We start from the raw sequence: 21,054 nt of genomic DNA, 5'->3' as shown, positions 1-21,054 counted from the left end.
ATTTGTGCATGATTGTAAATAACATTATGTGGGAAAGTAACAAGTTTCCATCTAAATACTGATATTATTCGGCCTCTGGAAGCTCGTCAATAGATACTTATAATTCCCTATAATTATATAATTACATGAAATTGGCTTTTAACGATGTAATTTGTTATTCTGTACGAACATGTACATCGTCTCCACATAAATCAAGAGAGTTCATTTGTATGGTATAAGTATAAAGATAATGTTACTAAAAACATTAATTATATAATTAATTTTTCTGCTGATAACTACTTAACTAATGTAAAAATATAGGCCAGTCTTTGACAACCACATGTTTAATAGAAACGTTTTTATGTCATTCAAAATGATTTCTCAAACTTACATATTCCTGTATAAAACGAGGGATGTTAACAATTAACTTACCCCCAAGAAAATATTTTATATGCATACTTTTAATCATAAATATTAAGACGAAGCATATATTTGTAAAAAAATATTTCTCAAAGCTGACCACATTAAGACACAAAAAAAAAAAACAGTAAAATGGTAAAATTATTAAAAATTTATACAATTTTATATCACAAAATATTGTCTACATATCTTTGAAAAACAACAACTTAGTAAGATTTGAACAAAACCTTAACTATAATATGCTATTTTGTTCATAAAATTTTTGTGAAACAAAAAATGTGTTGCACAAAATCAGTAAAAATATATGCAATAATAATACGTAATTCGATAACATTTCAAATTATGTAAAAATAATGCCGTTTTACCCATTTTGTTCTCAAGATACTAGTACATATGAACAAAGATTCTTTAGGTACACTTTAACTAATGAAGCTGATTTTATACTAATAAGAACAATAGAGAGTATTACATTATTTTTAATATTTTTGTTCAAATGGCAGTATTGACAAAGTACAATTCCGTACTTTGTTTAATCTTTTCTTCTCTTAACAATTGGCAGTATGCACGTTGAAGAATTTCAATATGCTTAATGCGTTATATGATTTAAACAATTTTTCTTGTTGTTATAATTATAACAAAAAATTATGGAAACTTACTACATATAGTATATAAGTGTAAGTTCAGTGCACTGAAGTGTAAATTAGTTACACAATTTGAATCGTACTCTTCTTACTTACCCTCGTATCGATTATATCATTAATAAGCTTACAAAGTAACTTTATCATAAGTCACTTTCAAGTTGTGCGAAGTTATATACAAGTCTCTAATACCAGATGATTTTGAGCTGTATCTCAGAAGGCTTCGACGAAACTTGCTGGGAAAAGTCCTGTACGACCAGTTCTTTGCTGAGTACCCTTATACCAGCCATCATCACGCTTTTTATGTACATAAATAATGTCTCCCACTCGAAGTTCTAATTCAAATTCACTGTTAGGCGGATATGGCACAATACAACGGAATCTATATACTCGTTCTCTGAAAAAATAAATTTCAATTAATTGAAAATCAATAAAGAATATAATAAAAATTAAATATATATCATACCGTTCACGAGAAGGTTGTTGCTTTATTTGTTTTCCCATACCAGCATCTAAAGAGTTACTTTTACGGTGATGGTTTCCTACCGGTGTACACGCCATTCCACCAGATTCGTTGGATCTGTTAATGATAAGAATAAACGAAAATCAAGATGTCTTTTAACTCGTTACGAATATTTAATAACTATATACAATAGTTATACGTTAAACGCATGTGTATTTAACATGCAATGAAAATATACAATTGAAAAGAAAAAAACAAAACAAATAACAGTAGCTGTGAAACTAAGTACATACATACAACAGGCACAAAATCTAACACTTTAATGCTATCAATGTAACTGTGCAATTTTAATGTTTCTAAAGTTTCATTAACATACTTACCTATGTATAGCAAGATTATATATATATATATATATATATATATATATATATATATATGTAATTATAAATGTTAATATGATTAGACATGTACATCACACAATTATTACACACAGGTTATTTGAATAAAAGATAACAAACAACTTCTATTTTACGTATCAGCTGGATAGATATATTAAGCTAGATAATTTTTTTTATTGTAATCGTTAATTTTTTTCACTTATTCTGCTCGTCAACCATGTATTTGATATTTATAAATAACAACTAACCTCTGGAAGATTGAGACCGATAAAGATGGTCTCTCCTTGTATTTAAGTCTTTGTGAAGACGTGACGTGTCCCTGCACAGTGCCTGGACACAAACGATGATGGTTGTTTGAAGCATTTAATTCCTGTGTAGCTCCCACCTGTAGCAACTGACTTGGACAAGATCCCGATCTAATTTTAAATATACCCACCCACCCCCCGTGTAGAATTAGACAAATAATTCAACACGTGCAGTTCGCATTGCATTAAACAAAAACAAAAAAAAAAAAAGAAAAAAAATAGGAAGTGAATAAGAGAAACAATTAAGAAGTTACACTATTTTGCATACTATGTATAATTGACTTCTTCAATTATATCTGTGTGGCTAATACTAAAAATCATGCAGTGATTTTAATAGTTATGTAACACATAATAAGAGTACATATACAACAGTACACATATTTTACATGTAAGTACATGAACATGTAAATGATTCTGAATAACGAAACATGCGGCTTGTTAATAAAACATCAAGTATGCCATTAACATGCAGATTATTCAGAATTATTCTATTTTAATACTTTAATTGTAGCATAACTTTAACGCGTTGAATTAACAGATTACAATTGCATAAAGCACAAGTTTTTTTTCATTGTTGTAATAATAGAAGAAAAAAAATCTTACCGAACGTGTACTGGGTTGATGGAGTTACCGTCATCGAAGACAGGATTATCCATTGAATATGTAGTAGGAGGTGGTGACTTGGATTTTTTGATATTCGTTAGTCGACGCATCAAGGAAACGCACTTATCTTTCTTTTCTTTTTGCTAAAATTTGAAATTGTTATAATTACTCGCTGGTACGAATAAAATAAAAACATGTGAATATACCTTCTCAGTATTTTTGGATGCAATAACAGATCCAGCGGAAGGAGAAGCAACTGCGCGTAAAGTATTGTTCGGACTTTTATTCATTTCATTGGTGATGGAAGAGGCGGTGGCAGTGGCAGTGGCACTATTGCTGATACCAGCGATAGTAGTTGTGGTGGTTAACGATTGCGGCAAAGTTACCTGTTTACCAGGAGAAGCTGAAACGCAGAAACACACTTTACACATACTGAACCAGTACGTTTTAAATAATTATTACATACAGATATTTGATGACATCACAGCGCTGTGACTACGTCCAAGAGGATTAACAGGATTTTGTTCGTTACACCGCGATGGGCCATTTTCTTGACTCTGCGTTTGACTTTGACCGTGCCAAGATGATGACACCACCGAGGATGGACTAATAGCTCGTGGTGGCAATTCTGGAGGTAACAATGTACGTGGATTATAAGGTTGAGGAGCAGGTCCTTTATTTTTGGTATATGTCACAGTCATTCGTGACTCGGTATTATTTTGACTCGTTGATGATGAAAAATTTTGTTGCTGTCCTGTACTTGGCGATCCTCGGCATAAGCCGCGTTGACATCTATAAAAATGTTATAATTTAAAAACGAGAAATTACATATTTATACTATAAATATTTTACATACTTAGCAGGTGCAACATAGTTTCCAGGAAAGACTCCACACTTTTGTGTACGATTCGAAGTCCCCTTGAACCATCCATCTTGACAACGTTCTGTTACCATATAAATGCCACCTTTTCTTAACTCTAGTTCATCTGCTTTCTGAGGTTTATACGGATACAGTGCTATATATGCTGCTGGTAAATTAGAGTTTCCAGGTGTAGTAGAGGATAAACTTTGCGATGCTTGTGCAAGAGCGAGATCGCTGCTACCGCTTCGTCTATGCCGGAGATTGTGATCTGCAGCACTGGTACTGATCTAAAAAAAAAAGATAATACAATGTAAATATATATTCAAAGATTCCAGGTATTGCTATCACGAAAAAGAATAAGTTAACACCTGTGCAGGAGAAAATGAATCGTTGTTGCAACCATTATTGCTGCTACCAACAGCATTATCTACCGGAGGGCTAAGTATTTCGGCGCTGTGTCTATGATGTGGATGAGTCTGATGACCAGTATTGATAGCAGTAAAGCTGTGACGCTTAACGTTATGTCTATTTCCAACTGCGGGAGGAGATGTTGCCGGGCTACTGGGACTACTTGGGGCAGTACTAGAACTGCTAGATGTAGTAGAACTATTCGGAGTATTCGAAGTTGTAGTTGAAGAACTACCGCCCGATGACACGTTTGAAATTGTGTCAGAAACTGTTAAAGGATTCATTTGTCCCTGTTAAAAGATACATTTGTCTTAATATATATCGAAAGAGTGATTTCAACTTATACAAATTAAAAAATTAATAAATAAGCTGTAATACCACAAGTAAGGGCCGTCGTAGATTCTGTTGTATGTTACGGGAATGGTCGGTCGGTATTAAGGGGGTAGTTTCTTCGTTTGTTGGAGTAGGAGGTGCTACTCTCGATGGACCCGGCTGAGTGCTGGTTAAAAAGAATATAATTAGATCAATTTAAAATTGAAATATTATGTTTACAGCATAAATGATAAAATTACTTTGTTGAAAGTTTCATTAACGCTCGTGCTACACTGTTCAGTTCTACAAATGCCAATGGAAATATGCCAATTCTATCCAAAAGCTTGCCTTCCGCCCAATTTTCATCAACTCTTCTAATAACACTAATCACTTCACCCTGTAAAAATATTTCTTGAAGAAATTCTAAAGTATTTCTTACAAATTATGAAAAAATAAATATATAAGGATACATTTGGATACCTTATTAAACGTAAGACAACCATCTTCATCATCATTAGTCATTCTAAAATCATAGAGAGCTTTGCACTGAGGTACATGTGGTGTTAATGGTGTCATTACCTATGACATTAATGTAAACTTATTATATTAATAGAATACTTTTAATGTTCTTTTGTTTTATTGAAGCTCTGAGATATTTTTAAATACCTGAATATAAGATAGAGGGAAAACTCCATGACTGTTAGCACTTTCTCCGAAATACCAGTTGTTATCAATTTTTTTACGAAGGATAACAATGTCACCCTTCTTAAAAGATAAATCCCTGAAACATAAAGTAATTAATGAAATAATGGTTCCAAGAATGAATGGAACAATGTTTAAGGGGATCATAAAATTACCCTGGAACTTTAGACATGTAATCGTAAATTGCTCTGCCATACGTTTGACTGTGTAGTTGAACTTGTTTAGCTGTAGCACTTGCATGTCGAATTGGTTCGCTTGTGAACGCATTAGGAGTAGGATTAGTAGTTACACTGGTAGTTGATGTAATCTGATGACCGCCAAAAAGTCTTTGAGATCCTGAATTACTTTTAGTTACAGTTTTTGTTGATTTAGGAGCAGCATTGCGCATTCCTTCTAGAATGCGCATAAGCAATACATTTGGAGGTAAATCGTCCACTTTAGCATCAACTAAAACGCGACATTCGGGGCAACGCAATTCGCGATGAGTATTGACTATTTCCTCCAAACATTTTTTACAAAAAGTATGTTGGCAGGGAAGTACTTTGCTCGATGTATCTAGTCGCTCGAGACACACCGAGCATTCTAACAAATCATTCAGAGTACATTCGTCCATTCTGACTTTTGGTTTCAAACGTTCACTTTCGGTCTTGCGTTTGTTTTTTTTTTTCTTTAATCTTCTCGTTTATTTCCGTTTATGTGGAACGTACTTCTTCCTGCTTCTCGGATCTTCCCACGCGTCCTGGTTTTGGTGCTCCCACAAATTGCCATACACCTGACGTACTTCACGACTATACAACAGGAAACACCAAAACTCAGATCAGCGTAATAGTCCACCGATAAGCCCAGCACGCATAAGAATTCATAGACATGTTACTTGATCTTTTTTGTAACTTTCCAACTACTCTTCCATCTTTTCATTCTTCGCAAACGAAATATTCTAAGGCGCGTCAGTATGCGCGCTGTCATTTCAGTACATTTCGTCACACACATACAGAAGCATATCGATCAATCGGACCTCGTCGATTACAGTCGATTTTAAAACAAGCCAACACTGTTACACGATACACATACACACCTACTTTTGTATGCATATATTGTGCAACTAAAAATGTCACTATGAAGAAATGTTTAATATAAACGAATAAAATGTATATACTTGCATGTGATAAATTATAAATATAAACAATATATCGTTATTATTTGAATGAACCTTAGAGAAACGCTTGAATTTTCGTTGAAATTGAATGAATTAAACTTTTCATAAAATTGCAGGTATAGCACTTATAAAAGGATCGCTGATCTTATATTTTATAGATGCGACTGCAAGGTGTGCATCTAGAAACACTCAACAACTTGAATATTGCCAGTATACAGTGTTACTAACTTAATATTAGTAATTATACTAGTTTGATATAGATTATATTCAGATAAAAATTAGCCATTCAAAATGATCATCTATTTTTGAAAATAATAATATGTTGCATTCTAATACCTCCTTATTAAGTTATTATGTAATTAAGTTTATTATATAACAATCATATATTAAATACTGTAGCAACTAAAAACAGCGTATTAATTATTAACGCTTATGATTTGTTATAGAATTCTGTTATCAATTTTCATTAAAAGTATTGTTTTTATATAAACAGCAAGTTTTTAATACAATTTAAGTGGAGTTAGTACTGCATAAATAAATTGTGTTATATGAGGAATAAATAAGTAACAATACTTTATATAATTGACACTTTTGTGCAAAAAATTCTACTCAAAATCCCCAGACTAGATAATTGCAAACTTGGTTGATGATAAGTGCGCATGCGGACTAAATTGCATATAAGCATGACGTCATTTGCAAAGTGCCTGTGAGATAAGAGTGGGGAAATTTGATGTACACGTGTGCGCAAGTATATGTGCTTTTTGGTAGTTGTGCGGCTGTCTGGTGTCTCTCAGTGATTCAAGTGTGTGCCAGTCGGTTGAGAAGTCGGCGCCGTTGTATGCGTATGACTGCGGGTTGAGATAACACGAGTGAATTTGCTAAAGCAAGGGTTGTTCTGTGTGGTCGCACTGAAATTACTACAGCCCATGTGCTCTGCTCGTTAAAATGCTTATCAAAGAATTGTAAGTTATTATGATTTTTTTCATATTTTCTTTAATGTAACGCGGGAGATGGTTACTGGTCGTACATTTAAAACCGATTCTCTGGATATGGTTACTAATCTTTAACAGCGGGTGGGATTGGAGGGGTAAAGAGGGATGCTCTTTCATCCCTTGCCATCCGTGTAACCGAAATTTTGTTATGACGTGAACAATTTTATTTTCGTTTCAACTGATAAATAAGTCTACTCAAAATGATCGTTCGATTTACGTTATTATCTATCACTCGATTCTTGGTACCTGGTGAATAATACTTAATTTCATACTTGAGTGTACTCAAGGCCATTACTTATAGATATGTAAATCTTTCTTTTTTCATTTATTTAACTGATAGATCATAAATGTATTTTATTTATTTCTTTTGTTACAGCCGTGTCACTTTGCCTCTTACAGTTGAAGAGGTATGTATTTGATAAACAGCAAGGTCTTATTATAATGACCCATTTTGAAATGTGTTGTTTCATTAGAAAAAGAAAAACTAACTGAGATTAGCTTTACATCAGTGCAGTGTAATTGGCAAAATTTGCAACTCATTTAATTGACATTTATTTTGAAGCATGTGTTTAATTTCAATGTTATGTTTTGAATTTTACGTTCATCATGTCTAAGATATTGTCAGATCATTAATTTTATCACATTTATCTTCAGTCACTGTTGTGATGTAATAAATGTTTTTCTTTTATCTAATTCCATCAAATTTGATTTTTAATTATTACTTTAGATATTCATATATTCATTATTGTTAGCTTCTGTGTTTTGTAAATTTTGCTTACTTTAATGAATTTATATTATCATTAGTTTATAATAATGCGTATAATGTATCATAAAATGTGATTTGCTTTATGGCAGTATCAAGTGGCTCAGCTGTACTCTGTAGCAGAAGCCAGTAAAAATAATACTGGCGGTGGAGAGGGTATAGAAGTGCTAAAAAATGAGCCATTCACAGATTATCCTTTGCTTGGTGGAAAATATTCTTCAGGTCAATACACGTACAAGATTTATCATTTAGCTAGTAAAGTGCCTGCTTTTATCCGTATTATGCTGCCAAAGAACTCCTTGGAAATTCATGAAGAAGCTTGGAATGCTTATCCTTATTGCAAAACTGTTATAACCGTAAGTATAATCTGATGATATGAATATTCCTTGTTTTTTTGTAATTTTCTATTTTGTATATTTACACCTTATTATTTTCTGTACAGAATCCTGGATACATGAAGGAAAATTTTGTAATTATGATAGAATCATTTCACATCGATGATGTTGGAAATCAACATAATGTATGTATAACAATTTTAAAAAGTACATAATTCTAATAATGTGCTTTATATTTCTCATTTCTTAATTTGTAGGTTCATGAATTACCTCCTGATAAGTTAAAAATGAGAGAAGTGGTACATATAGATATTGCGAATGATCCAATTGCAAGTGCTGATTATAAAGAGGATGAGGATCCAACAAAATTTAAATCTGTAAAAACAAACCGGGGTCCGCTTGTCGGTAAAGAATGGAAGAATAATGTTCAACCTGTGATGACATGCTATAAATTAGTCACTTGTGAATTTAAATGGTTTGGTCTACAAAACCGTGTCGAAAGTTTTATTCAGAAAGCAGAAAGGCGTCTTTTTACCAATTTTCATAGGCAAGTGTTTTGTTGGATAGACCGTTGGTACGGTTTGAGTATGGAAGATATTAGAGCAATTGAAGAAAGTACGAAAGAAGAATTGGATAGGGTAAATAATTTTTTAAAGTTAAATTAATGCGATCATTGATCACAGCGCATTATTAATAAAAAAACGTATTTAAATTTTTCAGCAAAGACATCAAGGAGAAGTAAGGGGTATGCGAGCTGATGATTGAGGCTTTGACAGCTTCTGTTATGAATGGTTAAATTAATTTCCTTATACATCTTAAATAAATTCACATACGTTTTGTCATAGGCGATCCTGCAGGATCGGGACAATTTCCAGAACTTAAGTGTCTAGATTCAGTGTCTATTACAATTACTTACAATTTTAATTTATTTACATTTACAAACGTTTTAGATAAATATATCTACAGTCAAAGATTATAATATAGCCAATAATGAGAGAAAGAACTGATAAGTCAGTTTAATCTATATGATGTAAAAATATATAAAAAAAAGAGTACAGTTCGATAAAAATCAATATAGGTGGAAAAAGATGTAACTGTTATTTAACACCATAGTAGTTCGATATTAAAATTTATGAATAAGCTGTTCAGAATGCTTACTATATATAAACAAGAATACTTAACACAGAAATCGCGAGTCTGATAATAAACCTATAGCTTGATTTTAGACTTATTGGTTTTTACTTTGAGAAAGGGAACATCATGGTATGATCTACAATTCTTTAAGCCCAGTTATACAATGTACAATAACCCCCAAAAAAAAAAATTAAACGAAAGTATTTTGGCACTTTTGCGAATGAAAACTAATTTTGTGGTAATTTACTAACGTTCACTATTACTATCAGATGAAATAAAATAACAGATGATTAGTAATTTATAGTAGTTATACTTCTCTTATATTACATATTTTTGATTCAAGAATAAAAGGTATAAAAATACATTTGAATCAAAATCAACTTGATAAATTTTCAATTATTACACTAACATCGGTTTGTGAAAACAATTATGTAAAGTCAGTATCTGACATATACACGTACACAAACACATACCCACATTACACGTGCACATACAGAGAAAGAGGGAGACAAATACTTAGCTGTGAAAGTTGGTGAATGCTGAAAGGGTACATTATTGTATATAAAAAAAACGGCATACAAAGAAATTCAAATTGAAATGTTATAAATACCTATATATTTCTTTGCATTCCAATAGATATCTGTAAAACAAATTAAACCTAACTATAATATCATATCCAACATGTTCGCTTATGCAAGAAAAAAAATGATTAAATTAAAATATAGTTGGAAAAAGAATTGTAATTGTCGTTTGCACAAATTATATGTATATTGTTACCTGTTAAACTAGGATATATTCTGTAGCATTTAAGATAGTTTTAGAAGTGCAATCTAGATAAAGTAATTATTAATTTTTCGAGATCGCAGTGCAAAGAGTATCTGACATTTATGCTGCTCAGTTGTGAATTTTAGCATTTAAGTTTCATGTGCGATCTCGTCAGGTTTCGATATTAATGGAGATTTTTAAATAAAATCTCACTGTGGGCAGTGTTTATCACCTCTATGCGTTAGAATTACTTTAACAGACAGTCTGTTAGCTATATAACCCCATAAGAAGCAGGGTAGGAATCATAGGTAGACATTCCTATAATGCTGCCAAGGAGTTAACATATGTATATATGAATACATGCATAATTGTATTTTGCATACTTACATATATACATATATATTTTGTGTCATAAAATATCATTATGAGAAAAAGAAACCAATAAAACTATAAGTCATAGCGTATAAAATTTATTGACTTCTTTCTCGTATAATGAAAAAATATATTATATATGTATAAAAATCGAAGAAAACGTATAAAAAATATTTGCCCGTACACAAAAATCTTAGTAAAATAGTTACATCTGTTACATTTAATAATTTCAGTTCAGATTGTATTCTTTAACAACGTTTCCAGCTATAACCAGTCTTTGTATTTCTGAAGTACCCTCGTAAATTTCAGTTATACGTGCATCTCTGTAATGACGTTCTGCCGGCATATCGGTAACGTAACCCATCCCACCTAAAATTTGTATACACTGATGACTGCAAAAAGTAGCTGTCTCGGATGCCGACAACTTTGCCATGGCAGCTTCCTACAAACAAAAGGTCATCAGGCATTATTTACTCTCGTATAATCATATTTTCATTATACCTTTGTAAACGGTTTGCCATTGTCTTTGAGCATAGCTGCACGCCATGTTAATAATCTTGAACTTTCTAATTTCAGTGCCATATCAGCAATTTTTTGCTGAATTGCCTGTAACTTGATAATAGGGTTACCAAATGCTTGTCGTTTTGATGCATACTCAATTGCACAATCGAGCGACGCTTGAGCTATACCTAAAGCCTGGGCAGCAATACCTATCCTGCCAGAATCTAGAAATCATATAATTTAATTACTATACTTTCAAATGTTGCATTTATACACGTATATTTATTTGCTCCATACCTAAAGTCATCATTGCTATTTTAAAACCCATCCCTGGTTCTCCTAACAAATTGTCATCTGGCAATTCACAATCTTCAAAGTATAATGAACAGGTGCTGCTACCACGAATACCCAATTTATCCTCTTTTTTACCAACAGCAAAACCTTTCATTGGCTTATCAACAATAAAAGCACTTATGCCTTTATGCTTTTTGGATTTATCAGTGGTGGCAAATACAACAGCTGCATCTGATTCATATGCATTTGTTATCCATGACTTTGTACCGTTTATTATATAATTAATTCCATTTTTTGTGGCAGTAGTAGAAGCAGCACCTGCATCACTACCATTACCAGGCTCGCTAAGGGCAAAACATCCAATTTTTATACCAGTTGTAAAAGGAGTAACATATTTTTCTTTCTGATTCTTACTGCCAAACTTTTCTATTGGTCCCAAATACAGGGAATTATTTACACTCATTATAACTCCTGCACTGGCACAACCTCTGGATATTTCTTCCAGTGCAATAGCATATGCCAAATAATCAAGCCCGGTGCCACCTAAACTTTCAGGGACTGCTATGCTCATTAAACCTAATTCTCCCATCTTTTGTATCTGATCTTTTGGATAAAGATGTTTCTTATCAATTTCTGCAGCTATTGGCTTTAATTCTCCTTCGGCAAAGTCTCTACAAAAATATTTGCATAATTATACAATTCCTTATAGGGAAGGAAAATGATGTATGTACAGAGGTGCCCAGTTAGGCGTCCGCAATTTTTGCCCACATAAGAGTCCGTCGCTATCCCCACCAGTTCTTGGAAACAGAAGTTCCACACATGCCGAAGCTTTCACGCATGTGGAATCGTAGCTTTACAATCACGGATTCGGAATAACAAATGACGTTCGAATTGACCGCCGCATTCGCATGTATAGAATATAGGTATCCTACTCGAACTCATCTCCTCTCCTTTCTTCGGTTGAATTCGCAGAAGTCACCTTCCCATTTAACCCTTTGCACTATGCTGAAACTCGGAAAAAGCCAGGCCAAACACGGGCGCCCGAATGGTGAGGATAGGAGCCGAAGCGGCGCAGACAGAGTGTCGGAACTTTGAAACATGATATTTTGCGACAGAGTGCGAGAGAGACTAGTTCGAAATCTCGATTACGAGTCAGACTCGTCAAAATAGTGCAAGGGGTTAAGCGTCCGTATTCGGTCCTGACTGTGAACGCTTAAGTGGGCACCATGTGGAATTACAAATTATAATTAAAAAAAAAAAATAATAAGTACTTGCATGTCTTTTGAAGCATTACATGTGTCTCCGGTAGCATAGAAAGAGCAGTAATATTTCGAGTAACAATATTAAATGCAGTAGATACATTTTGTGTTCCTTATTGAATAAACAAAGAAAATTATATCAACAGTTTTGTTTTATACATGAACATGTATTTTTTGTATAGAAACTTACCAAATAATCTGATTTTGTACATTTTGATCAACTGTGAGAACAATAAACTCTCAAAACTCTTCAACGTTTATTAATATTGTATGTACTATGTACTACATAGATGCCCACTTACACTTGGGACCGAATACGGACGCTTAAATGGAGGAGATGACTTCTGCGAATTCAACCGAAGGAAGGAGAGGAGATAAGTGCGAGTAGGATACCTATATTTTGTACATGCGAATGCGGCGGTCAATTCGAACGTCATTTGTCATTCCGAATCCATGATTGTAATGCCGCGATTCCACATGCGTGAAAACTTCGACGGACTCTTGTGGGCAAAAATGCGGACGCCTAACTGGGCACCTCTGTTATCTACAGATACGGATGCGAGTAAACTTTGCGATAGCATCTGGTTGCATCTGGTCACAATGCGGTATAAGTAAATAAAACTCGTATTATGTGAGATCTACGAAACAGAATTATTTTTAAAATAAAAAGTTTCAATGTCTAGTTTATTAATATTAATAGCTGTAATAGTTTTTTGTCCGTATTAAAGATATCTCAAATTGACTATATTTAAATTTTCAAACCAATAATCTTATTTTTAAAAGACAATTTTTTTATCGGCTAAAAGCATATGAAATTTCATAAATTCTCGCATACAAATTCTGAATAGAAAAAAGTACAACTATTTTCCCGCGGTATCTTCAACAGCGACGGTAACAATCAATATGTTCCTGTGGATAATCTTAAAATGTGCATGCGCACATTCGCGGCGCAGCATTTCTGTTCGATAATAACTGGTTTGTCCCTTCAGTTTCGCACAGTGAATATTTTAATTGAATACGTATAACTTTGACGAGTTTATATTCTATTAAAAAGCCGTGATGTCGAGTAGCAAATGCATTAAACAACCACGCAAAAGTTATGTAAAAGAACAGCAAGAAATGACCCATTCGGAAAAGCTACGATTGATAGACGACGAGTTGAACGCATTTTATAAGTAAATTTGCATTTCTTATTTTAAATATCATTGTATTCTTTCTTATTTCTGTAATATTTGTAATTTCATGTTTATTTACCAGAATTTATGGTTTCATCTAGAAAGGATTTTTACATTTTTTTTTCTATGTTTCAGATATTTTGCAATGTTTCAATCAATTTATAAGAATTATTTTAATTTCTTTATATATTATATTATAAAATAAAAATGCAGTGTTGAAAGTTGATCGGCATGTTATGGTATTATATTTTCTTTTACTTTTTGTGTTGCAAAAATGATGATAGTCATAAGGATGAACAATTAAAACTGAATTTTGTAGGTATTGCCAGCAGGCAGGCTTTACAGAAGAGGAGATGGACATTATTTGTCAACCATTGGTAGCTGCAATGCGGCGTTCTTGGTTGCAACTTGTCTTCCGTGGTACAATTGTGCTGATAGTTCTTGGTACATTGGCTTGTTTAGCAGCACAACTTGATTTTGTTGGAACACATTTTACTGCAATCAGTCGTCTCTTATTGATCAAAGTTTTACCAATTTGGAATTGGCAACCTTTATACTATGAAAATTGTATGATCAACAATCCCTTCTATAATGATTATATGATAACAGAAGAAGATTGTGTGGTATTTATCAATATGTACTTTTCATAGATGAAATAGTATTCAGTTTGATAATTAATTATATTTTCAGACTTGTGAGGCTTTGGAAACTATAGATCGCTTGTCAGATGTGAGATACCGCAATCTAGTTGATAACTATTTAAGCCGTGATGCACCTGCAATTATTACAGATGCAATGGATTCTTGGGCAGTCATGAATACAGATTATTTCTGGTTTGATAACATTACTCATGTAGGTAGAAGCATAGCAATAGGTAAAAAGATATATGTACTCCAAGTAGTATTACTTTTATGTTACTTTACATTTTTGAAAAAATAAATTAAGCATATTAGTTGGAAAATAATTGATTTTTCATATAAATAGCTCTACTTGGAGAACGAGCGATTAATGGAAACGGTACCCTGCGCTTTGACCTCAAACTTAAGAACTGGTTCGTCCGATTTGGCAGCATTTTTGCGCCGAGTACATTCCCCAGAGGTCGCTAAGTGGTTTGTTCATTGGCAAAACTGCGAGATCAATGCGGTAAAAGTGCTGCGAAAGTATTACCAACGTCCGTACTTCCTTTCGAGTACAGTCTCACCGGCGCATTTCAACTGGGTACTTATGTCGTCGGATTATAATAGTCCAAGTTATAAAAAGGTTGAACTAGATACTGGTCTCATTGCCCTGGCTCAGTTGCGAGGAGCTACGCAACTTCGTTTGACTCCTATCAATCCTTGCAATAGCTCTTGTCCAGAGTTAATAGCAGATCTGCATCAAGGTGAAATGCGTAAGTCGTCTCGTCTCATTCTATAGTAAATATAGTATATTTTACTACGCGGGCAGTGGCGGCTCGTAACTAAAATTAGTGGGGGTGCTGCTCCAGAAAATTTGTAGCCTTTATTTTAAAAAACAAATCTTTTTCATAAACTAGGGGATGACTACTGACATTAAGCTTAAGGATTATATATTGTACAAGTATAAAGAAAGAATTAAAGAAAAAAATTATATTAAATGTTATCGATAATATCAAGTGGAAATAGGGGTGCTGCAGTTCTACAGTGCCTATACGCGAGCCGCCACTGTACGCGGGTAATTTAAAAATATAAAAATAGATTATCAAAGTGATTAATACAACAGATTTTTATTAATTTTAGTTGTATTTACCACTTTTATGTGGACTCTGGAGTACGCGCCAATGAGAGGATTGGACAACATTGCTATCTTAACTGAGACCGTCTGGGAAGAGGATCCATAGACGTCCGATCATTGTTTATTTCCTTTCGTAATATTGTACTAGTCTTTGATATTCAAGATTTGTGTATTGCGTCATTATAAGTATGCCTATACACACTCATTCTATAGAGTGATAGGACGCATTAAATAAAGTACAATTAATCATCCAATTCTTATACAGACTTATTTTTATGAAGCGTTCAGTCTAATATAACGAAAAGGATCATGATCAGGATACCAAAAAGTAACAACAAACAAGATTCGTTTTTTATTAATTAATTGTTTATAATAACATTGTGATTTTTTGTTGATTTTTTTTTTCTTCTGTGTAGCAGGTTTTTTTTTGCTGATATTTCAGTTGGGCTAACAAGGAGTAGATTGTTATGCACCGATCCATAGAAAAAACAAAGCGCAAGATTACTCGATAACAAACGTAGCTGGCGATTCGACATGCTTAATCGATGCGGTAATTTGTTATTATTAAAAGTTGTATGAGTGTATATAATCAATTTCTGTTATTTTTTTTTTTTCCTTTTTGCGCTACCATCTGGTTTATACAATCTTAGGGTATTGATGCAAGAGAAAGAATGACATTAATTGGCGCCTAGCTACTAACATCATCAAAAGTTCGTCCTCTTGCTGGTTCCGTCTTACACTTTTTTCTCAACCTTCTGTTTTTTCTTTTGACCCTTTCCTACTTGTCTTTCATTCATTCGTTCGTTCGTTCATTATACATTATATACATTCGTGCGCATGCACATTCTTTCTCTTTTATACTTCTTCTTCTTCTTCTGTCTCTCCGTAAAGTGTTTTCATGGAACAAAGTGTCTACAATTTCGAACGGGGTTTTTTAATTCTTGTATGAGATTAATGCTCGTTGCTAACAGCTGTTGGGATATCGTGTATTATTTAGCTAACCGTTATCTAGATCGAAACAACGCGCGTGTACGTCTATTTCCCTTAGGATGTGGAAAACACTTTTCTGAAAGAGAATTTTCGTTTTTCAGACCTAACACCCTTATTATTCCAGTTTTTTCTTGATCGAATCAAAAGAATTTTATCGTACGCTTCAGACGGTCTTTTCATTCGCCAATGAAGGATCAATGATCCATCTCGATCGTTTTTTTCATTTTTTATTTTTTTTTATTTAGGATATTCGTTCGCATACGTATCATCCTCAGCATTTGCTATTCGTGTTTGCATTAGCTGTCGCGGTATCAAAAGATTTTTTTTTTTAGTTTTTTTTATACGAATCCATTCAACGACTAAATTTATAATTAATGACAATATACAAGTGAGATACCTACACAAAAATGAGCGTCGACGACGAACGAAATGATCTCCGGATATTCAAAGAGAATTTCATTTTCTCTTGTTTTTTCCCCTTTTACACTTTTTTTATTTTTGGTTTCCTTATACGTCGATCATAGTTTCGTTTGAATTTCTTACGGCGTTTAATTTACGTTCAGTCTGCGCTTGCTTTGATCGCCACGGTTTTTTATACAATTATTATTTTGCCGTATCTTCGCTCTCGGTGAACGTTTAAATAAAAACATTTGATTCTAAATATTTTATCCGTTAGCTCTTAATCATTGTTCGACCGTTGCATTGCGTCAGTTTATTGTTCCTGTTGTTTAAATTATTATCTCCTAAGAAGATTTTTGGTCTGATCGCAAGGAGAAGAGACAGAAATTAAGTTTTCGACGTTGCGAGACACACTTGTAGATGATTCTTATTTTTTTTTTTCTTTTACTCTCTCGCCTTTACTTTTGTTTGCTTTTCCATTAAGACTACTTGCGTTTTTCTTACGATACATCTAACATCTAACGATAATAGATGAAAGTTCTTACTTTTCCAACGTGTTTCTCTTTCTTTTGTACAGGATGTTTCTAAAAAAAGATGCTCTCGGTGAAAAGGGTACTTACAGTATTGCCTCGGAATAAGCAACGCGTTCGGGACCAAACAGTTGCTTATTACGGAGCAGGTATGCCACACCTGTCTAACCTGCGGTCCGCGAGCCACTCGTAGCTCCTTCCCCCACCACACAGCTCGCGTTCGGCTTTCCCCACTACGCAACTCGCGCTCGGCTTCCCCCACTACGCAGCTCGCGCTCGGCTTCCCCCACTACGCAACTCGCGCTCGGTTTCCCCCACTCCTCCAGTTGGTTTCCCGACTCTTCCAATATTTGCCCCACTACTGACACTACTGGATGGTGGGGGAAGTCTGAAGCGGTAAGAGTGGGAGCAGTGGCTCTTTTGCTAATTAGACAGGCCTGCTGTAATTGTTAATTCCTTCTGACAAAGGTAATCCATTCTGCGATCTTAAACTTCATCGATTTCCTTTGCCAGCAGGAATTCTCAGGTTACATCTGTTCTTGTAACATCCTGTACATAATCAATGCAGCTACGTTTTACAGTGATTCCTGATATCTTTCTTTCTTTCTTTCCCTCCTCGTGTACGTCCCGTTTACGAATTGCTTTCAACCCGTTTCACTACGTGCTTTGTTGCAATCGCTAATGAAACAACGGTGAAAGAGAAGAAAAGGAAACGAAAACGTTTAAGAGATGAAAGATGAACGATTACAGATCCTCTAAGTAATATATCGGTTTAACACGTGCGCTACCATCTGAACGGTGCTCTCGATTTTTGTCAGATTCAATCAAAATTCGTCCTCCCTCTGTTTTCATCGATTTTCAATTTCTCACCGTATCGATTAATCCCTCGTCGATCGAGCTCGATCAGATTATCGGTAGCGAACGTGTTAAGTATACATGTAGATCTTAAATGTCACGTCAGTCTTTTTTCTTTTTTTTTCTGTTTTTTCTTTTTTCTTTTTTAATTCTTTTCCCTTTAATCGCCTGAATCAATGTTTCCTATTAGATATGTTTTAACAGCAAAGGTTCGTAGGAATTTCGACATTTATCCGTGAGTCAAAGCACCCCTGGATCATTCGGGGCGAAAATCGAGGGGGGAACAAGTTGATCCATTGGAACGTTTACAGTCAGCAGGGCTAGAACGATTCGTCTTTCGTTTGCATTGTAGAATTGTCGAAAAAACCATCAATGGAAGATTATAGATATCCTAGTAATATTGTACTATAATATATAATATATATATATATAACGTTCGCACAGTATCGAATTCATAATACCATTTTCATTATTTTTTTTTTTCTCTTTTTTTTTTTGAATTCGTTAAAAGTCGATTTCACGAATCTCTGCTGCTGATAGATAACTACACGCGACCCTACATTTTTACGTCCAATGGATGAATCAATCGTTTGGTAAACATCGTCGAAAGAATCGTATCGAAAGCGCATATTATTTATTCGTTCGGGCAGATTATTTTTGTCACTTTTTTATCATTTTTTCTTTTTTTTTTTTTTCATGGTTTTTGATTCAGGCAAACTATCGAGTTCTCGACGTTCGCGCGAAATACAGGTCGGACAGGATCGACGCATTCTTCTGTGAACTTGCAATTTCGTGCGTATCATCGAACACGACGAGCAAGCATTACAATTCGTGGATTTAGCGGAATTCTTTCGTTCGTAAAGAATTGAAAATCTGATTATACAAATATATATATATCCTACAGATTACGAGTATATAACGAACATACGAATCGTCGTTATATTTTTCAATCGTTAATAAAACGAAACATTTTCTCTACGGCTGAGTTAGGAAGCATAGCTCTATTCGTTAGTGATGGGCTGATTACACGTATGAAATGAAAGATTTCTGAAAGTTTACACGGGTTTTGGTAGGCTTGAAAGTCTTATTATAAAAACTTTCGAGACTCTTAAGGCTTTCGATACTATCACGTTGTTACATTTAAAAGAGTTTCAAGAATTTTCTTAATGAATCGATTGAAAATTTACGAAATAGATCATTTGAATACCCATCACTATCTGTTACCCTACGACCAACTTTAGCCGTTACATAAATTCATTGCAAGTAGAGATTAGTAGAGGAATTAGTATTCGGATGAACGAAACGAAGATAAATAACAAGAAGAAGCGAAGAAGTTTTATCAAGCAACGGAGATACATACGTACTAGGGATGCGCGGGTATCCGATATTACAGCCTCGGGCGAGCTCGGAAAAAATCGGCTGGGCTCGGGCGGCCGTCCGATACATGCGTGCAGTCGGGTAGCTTGACTATTTCGGGTTCGGTCGGGTACAGTCGGGCACAGTCGGCCTGATTCGAACGAGCTCTCGCGGGCCTCGGTCCGCGACCCAACTCTCATGTACTTGTTAATACTTTCAAAATCTGAAAATCTTTGCGCAAAATCTGCTTTATATGGAATTTTGTATTAAGATAATATTCCGAAATAGTCGGTCTACCCGACTGCACGGATGAATCGGACGACCGCCGAAGCCCGCCCGATGTTTTCCGAACCGACCCGACTAGTCGGGCCGCTCATCACTAGTACATACGTACTTACGTACGTAAATCGTTTATCTAGAAGTCATAATGGACGCATAGATAAGTAAACGTATTAAAACGTCTCGACAGAAACAGGAGAAACGTATCGTCATTTTCAATAACCGAATTGGTCTCTCGAGAAGGTGTTTGGTCCATAGTCATAGTATACATTGCTCTGTAACTCTTGCTCGTTAAGTCGTCACGCGATTTATCGTGATCGATACTATAAAATGAACAAAATTTCACGATTATGTGCAAAATTAGGTAACGGTACTACGATGGGTGGTTCAAACTCCTGGTCCAATAAGAGATTTTTCGTACGCTAAGTTTACAGAAACAATTGTAAAAAAAAAAGAAAATACAAATAAAAACCCAAACTAGATCTTTGAGCGATTACAAATTCTACTGGATTATTTAATAAATAAAAGAGGGCCGCGCGTTTCACACCCTTTTCTTAATTAATTAATTAATTAATAAATCATACAATTTTTGCCGCTTGTTGCCGCATCTGTCGACACTCAATCAACACGAACGGACGAGAGGCAACTGTCGGTTCTAAACAGATATATCCGCGATATTTAATAACAATTACGACGAGTTTCTTAGTAATGATTCCCAAAGTATGATTCTGGCAAAATGACTTTGAAGTTTTGTCACGTTTCCTTTCGCCTTGCTAAGGATTCTTTATATATATATATATTTATTTATTTTATTTATATTTGTATTTATATTTATATTTATATATTTATATATTTATATCACGGCGAAAGAAAAAAGAACAATTGAAGGTAAGGATACTTTGTACAAAATACGATACAAGTAGCGATGTAACAACACTTTGCAATAGTTAAATATAATATGTATATGTACGTGTTTACATAAATATACCTATACAAACACGTACTATATGTACGTACACATATATCTATATATATGTACATACATCTGTATATGCAT

General features: G+C 34.1%; 4 protein-coding genes across 22 annotated transcripts; 2 read left to right on the top strand and 2 right to left on the bottom strand.

Annotated features, from left to right (window-relative positions):
* Window positions 1-594: 594 nt before the first annotated feature.
* Window positions 595-6,415, bottom strand: POSH (SH3 domain containing ring finger posh). Of its 4 annotated transcripts, none has more exons than XM_034315423.2 (13): window positions 5,246-6,415; window positions 5,055-5,169; window positions 4,869-4,967; window positions 4,649-4,785; window positions 4,455-4,575; window positions 4,037-4,366; window positions 3,663-3,955; window positions 3,273-3,598; window positions 3,013-3,209; window positions 2,807-2,949; window positions 2,147-2,314; window positions 1,504-1,617; window positions 600-1,434 (listed from the first exon to the last, which is right to left on the bottom strand). In XM_034315423.2, exons 1-13 carry the CDS (start codon window positions 5,701-5,703, stop codon window positions 1,251-1,253), a joined length of 2,685 nt encoding a protein of 894 aa, XP_034171314.1. In that variant the 5' UTR covers window positions 5,704-6,415; the 3' UTR covers window positions 600-1,250. The 4 variants fall into 4 exon arrangements, with proteins under 4 accessions (XP_034171315.1, XP_034171314.1, XP_034171316.1 ...); XM_034315425.2 differs by having other exon boundaries at window positions 4,869-4,911; window positions 5,246-5,505; XM_034315424.2 differs by lacking the exon at window positions 2,147-2,314 and having other exon boundaries at window positions 595-1,434.
* Window positions 6,416-6,989: 574 nt separating this feature from the next.
* On the top strand, window positions 6,990-9,678 carry vib (phosphatidylinositol transfer protein vib). Its single transcript, XM_034315198.2, has 6 exons — window positions 6,990-7,208; window positions 7,615-7,645; window positions 8,094-8,357; window positions 8,444-8,521; window positions 8,594-8,974; window positions 9,057-9,678. The coding sequence occupies exons 1-6, from the start codon at window positions 7,192-7,194 to the stop codon at window positions 9,099-9,101; spliced, it is 816 nt and encodes a 271-aa protein (XP_034171089.1). The 5' UTR covers window positions 6,990-7,191; the 3' UTR covers window positions 9,102-9,678.
* Window positions 9,679-10,683: 1,005 nt separating this feature from the next.
* Arc42 (Activator-recruited cofactor subunit 42) lies at window positions 10,684-12,991 on the bottom strand. Of its 4 annotated transcripts, none has more exons than XM_034315179.2 (5): window positions 12,852-12,991; window positions 12,674-12,773; window positions 11,406-12,073; window positions 11,109-11,332; window positions 10,684-11,049 (listed from the first exon to the last, which is right to left on the bottom strand). In XM_034315179.2, exons 1-5 carry the CDS (start codon window positions 12,871-12,873, stop codon window positions 10,837-10,839), a joined length of 1,227 nt encoding a protein of 408 aa, XP_034171070.2. In that variant the 5' UTR covers window positions 12,874-12,991; the 3' UTR covers window positions 10,684-10,836. The 4 variants fall into 4 exon arrangements, with proteins under 4 accessions (XP_034171070.2, XP_034171073.2, XP_034171072.2 ...); XM_034315182.2 differs by having other exon boundaries at window positions 12,678-12,773; window positions 12,852-12,897; XM_034315181.2 differs by lacking the exons at window positions 12,674-12,773; window positions 12,852-12,991 and adding an exon at window positions 12,171-12,310.
* Window positions 12,906-16,202, top strand: LOC117600149 (uncharacterized). 13 transcript variants are annotated; one of them, XM_076692488.1, is made up of 8 exons: window positions 12,906-13,045; window positions 13,212-13,266; window positions 13,716-13,836; window positions 14,156-14,459; window positions 14,527-14,688; window positions 14,821-15,226; window positions 15,594-15,916; window positions 16,005-16,202. In XM_076692488.1, the coding sequence occupies exons 2-7, from the start codon at window positions 13,218-13,220 to the stop codon at window positions 15,692-15,694; spliced, it is 1,143 nt and encodes a 380-aa protein (XP_076548603.1). In that variant the 5' UTR covers window positions 12,906-13,045; window positions 13,212-13,217; the 3' UTR covers window positions 15,695-15,916; window positions 16,005-16,202. The 13 variants fall into 13 exon arrangements, with proteins under 13 accessions (XP_076548603.1, XP_076548602.1, XP_034171082.1 ...); XM_076692487.1 differs by having other exon boundaries at window positions 13,212-13,272; XM_076692489.1 differs by lacking the exon at window positions 12,906-13,045 and adding an exon at window positions 15,371-15,528 and having other exon boundaries at window positions 13,145-13,272.
* Window positions 16,203-21,054: the final 4,852 nt, after the last annotated feature.

Source organism: Osmia lignaria, chromosome 15, assembly GCF_051020975.1.
Source record: "Osmia lignaria lignaria isolate PbOS001 chromosome 15, iyOsmLign1, whole genome shotgun sequence".
NCBI classification, from domain to species: domain Eukaryota; kingdom Metazoa; phylum Arthropoda; class Insecta; order Hymenoptera; family Megachilidae; genus Osmia; species Osmia lignaria.
The sequence above is the reverse complement of the archived record's forward strand: the minus strand, read 5'-3'. Positions and strand labels throughout refer to the sequence as shown.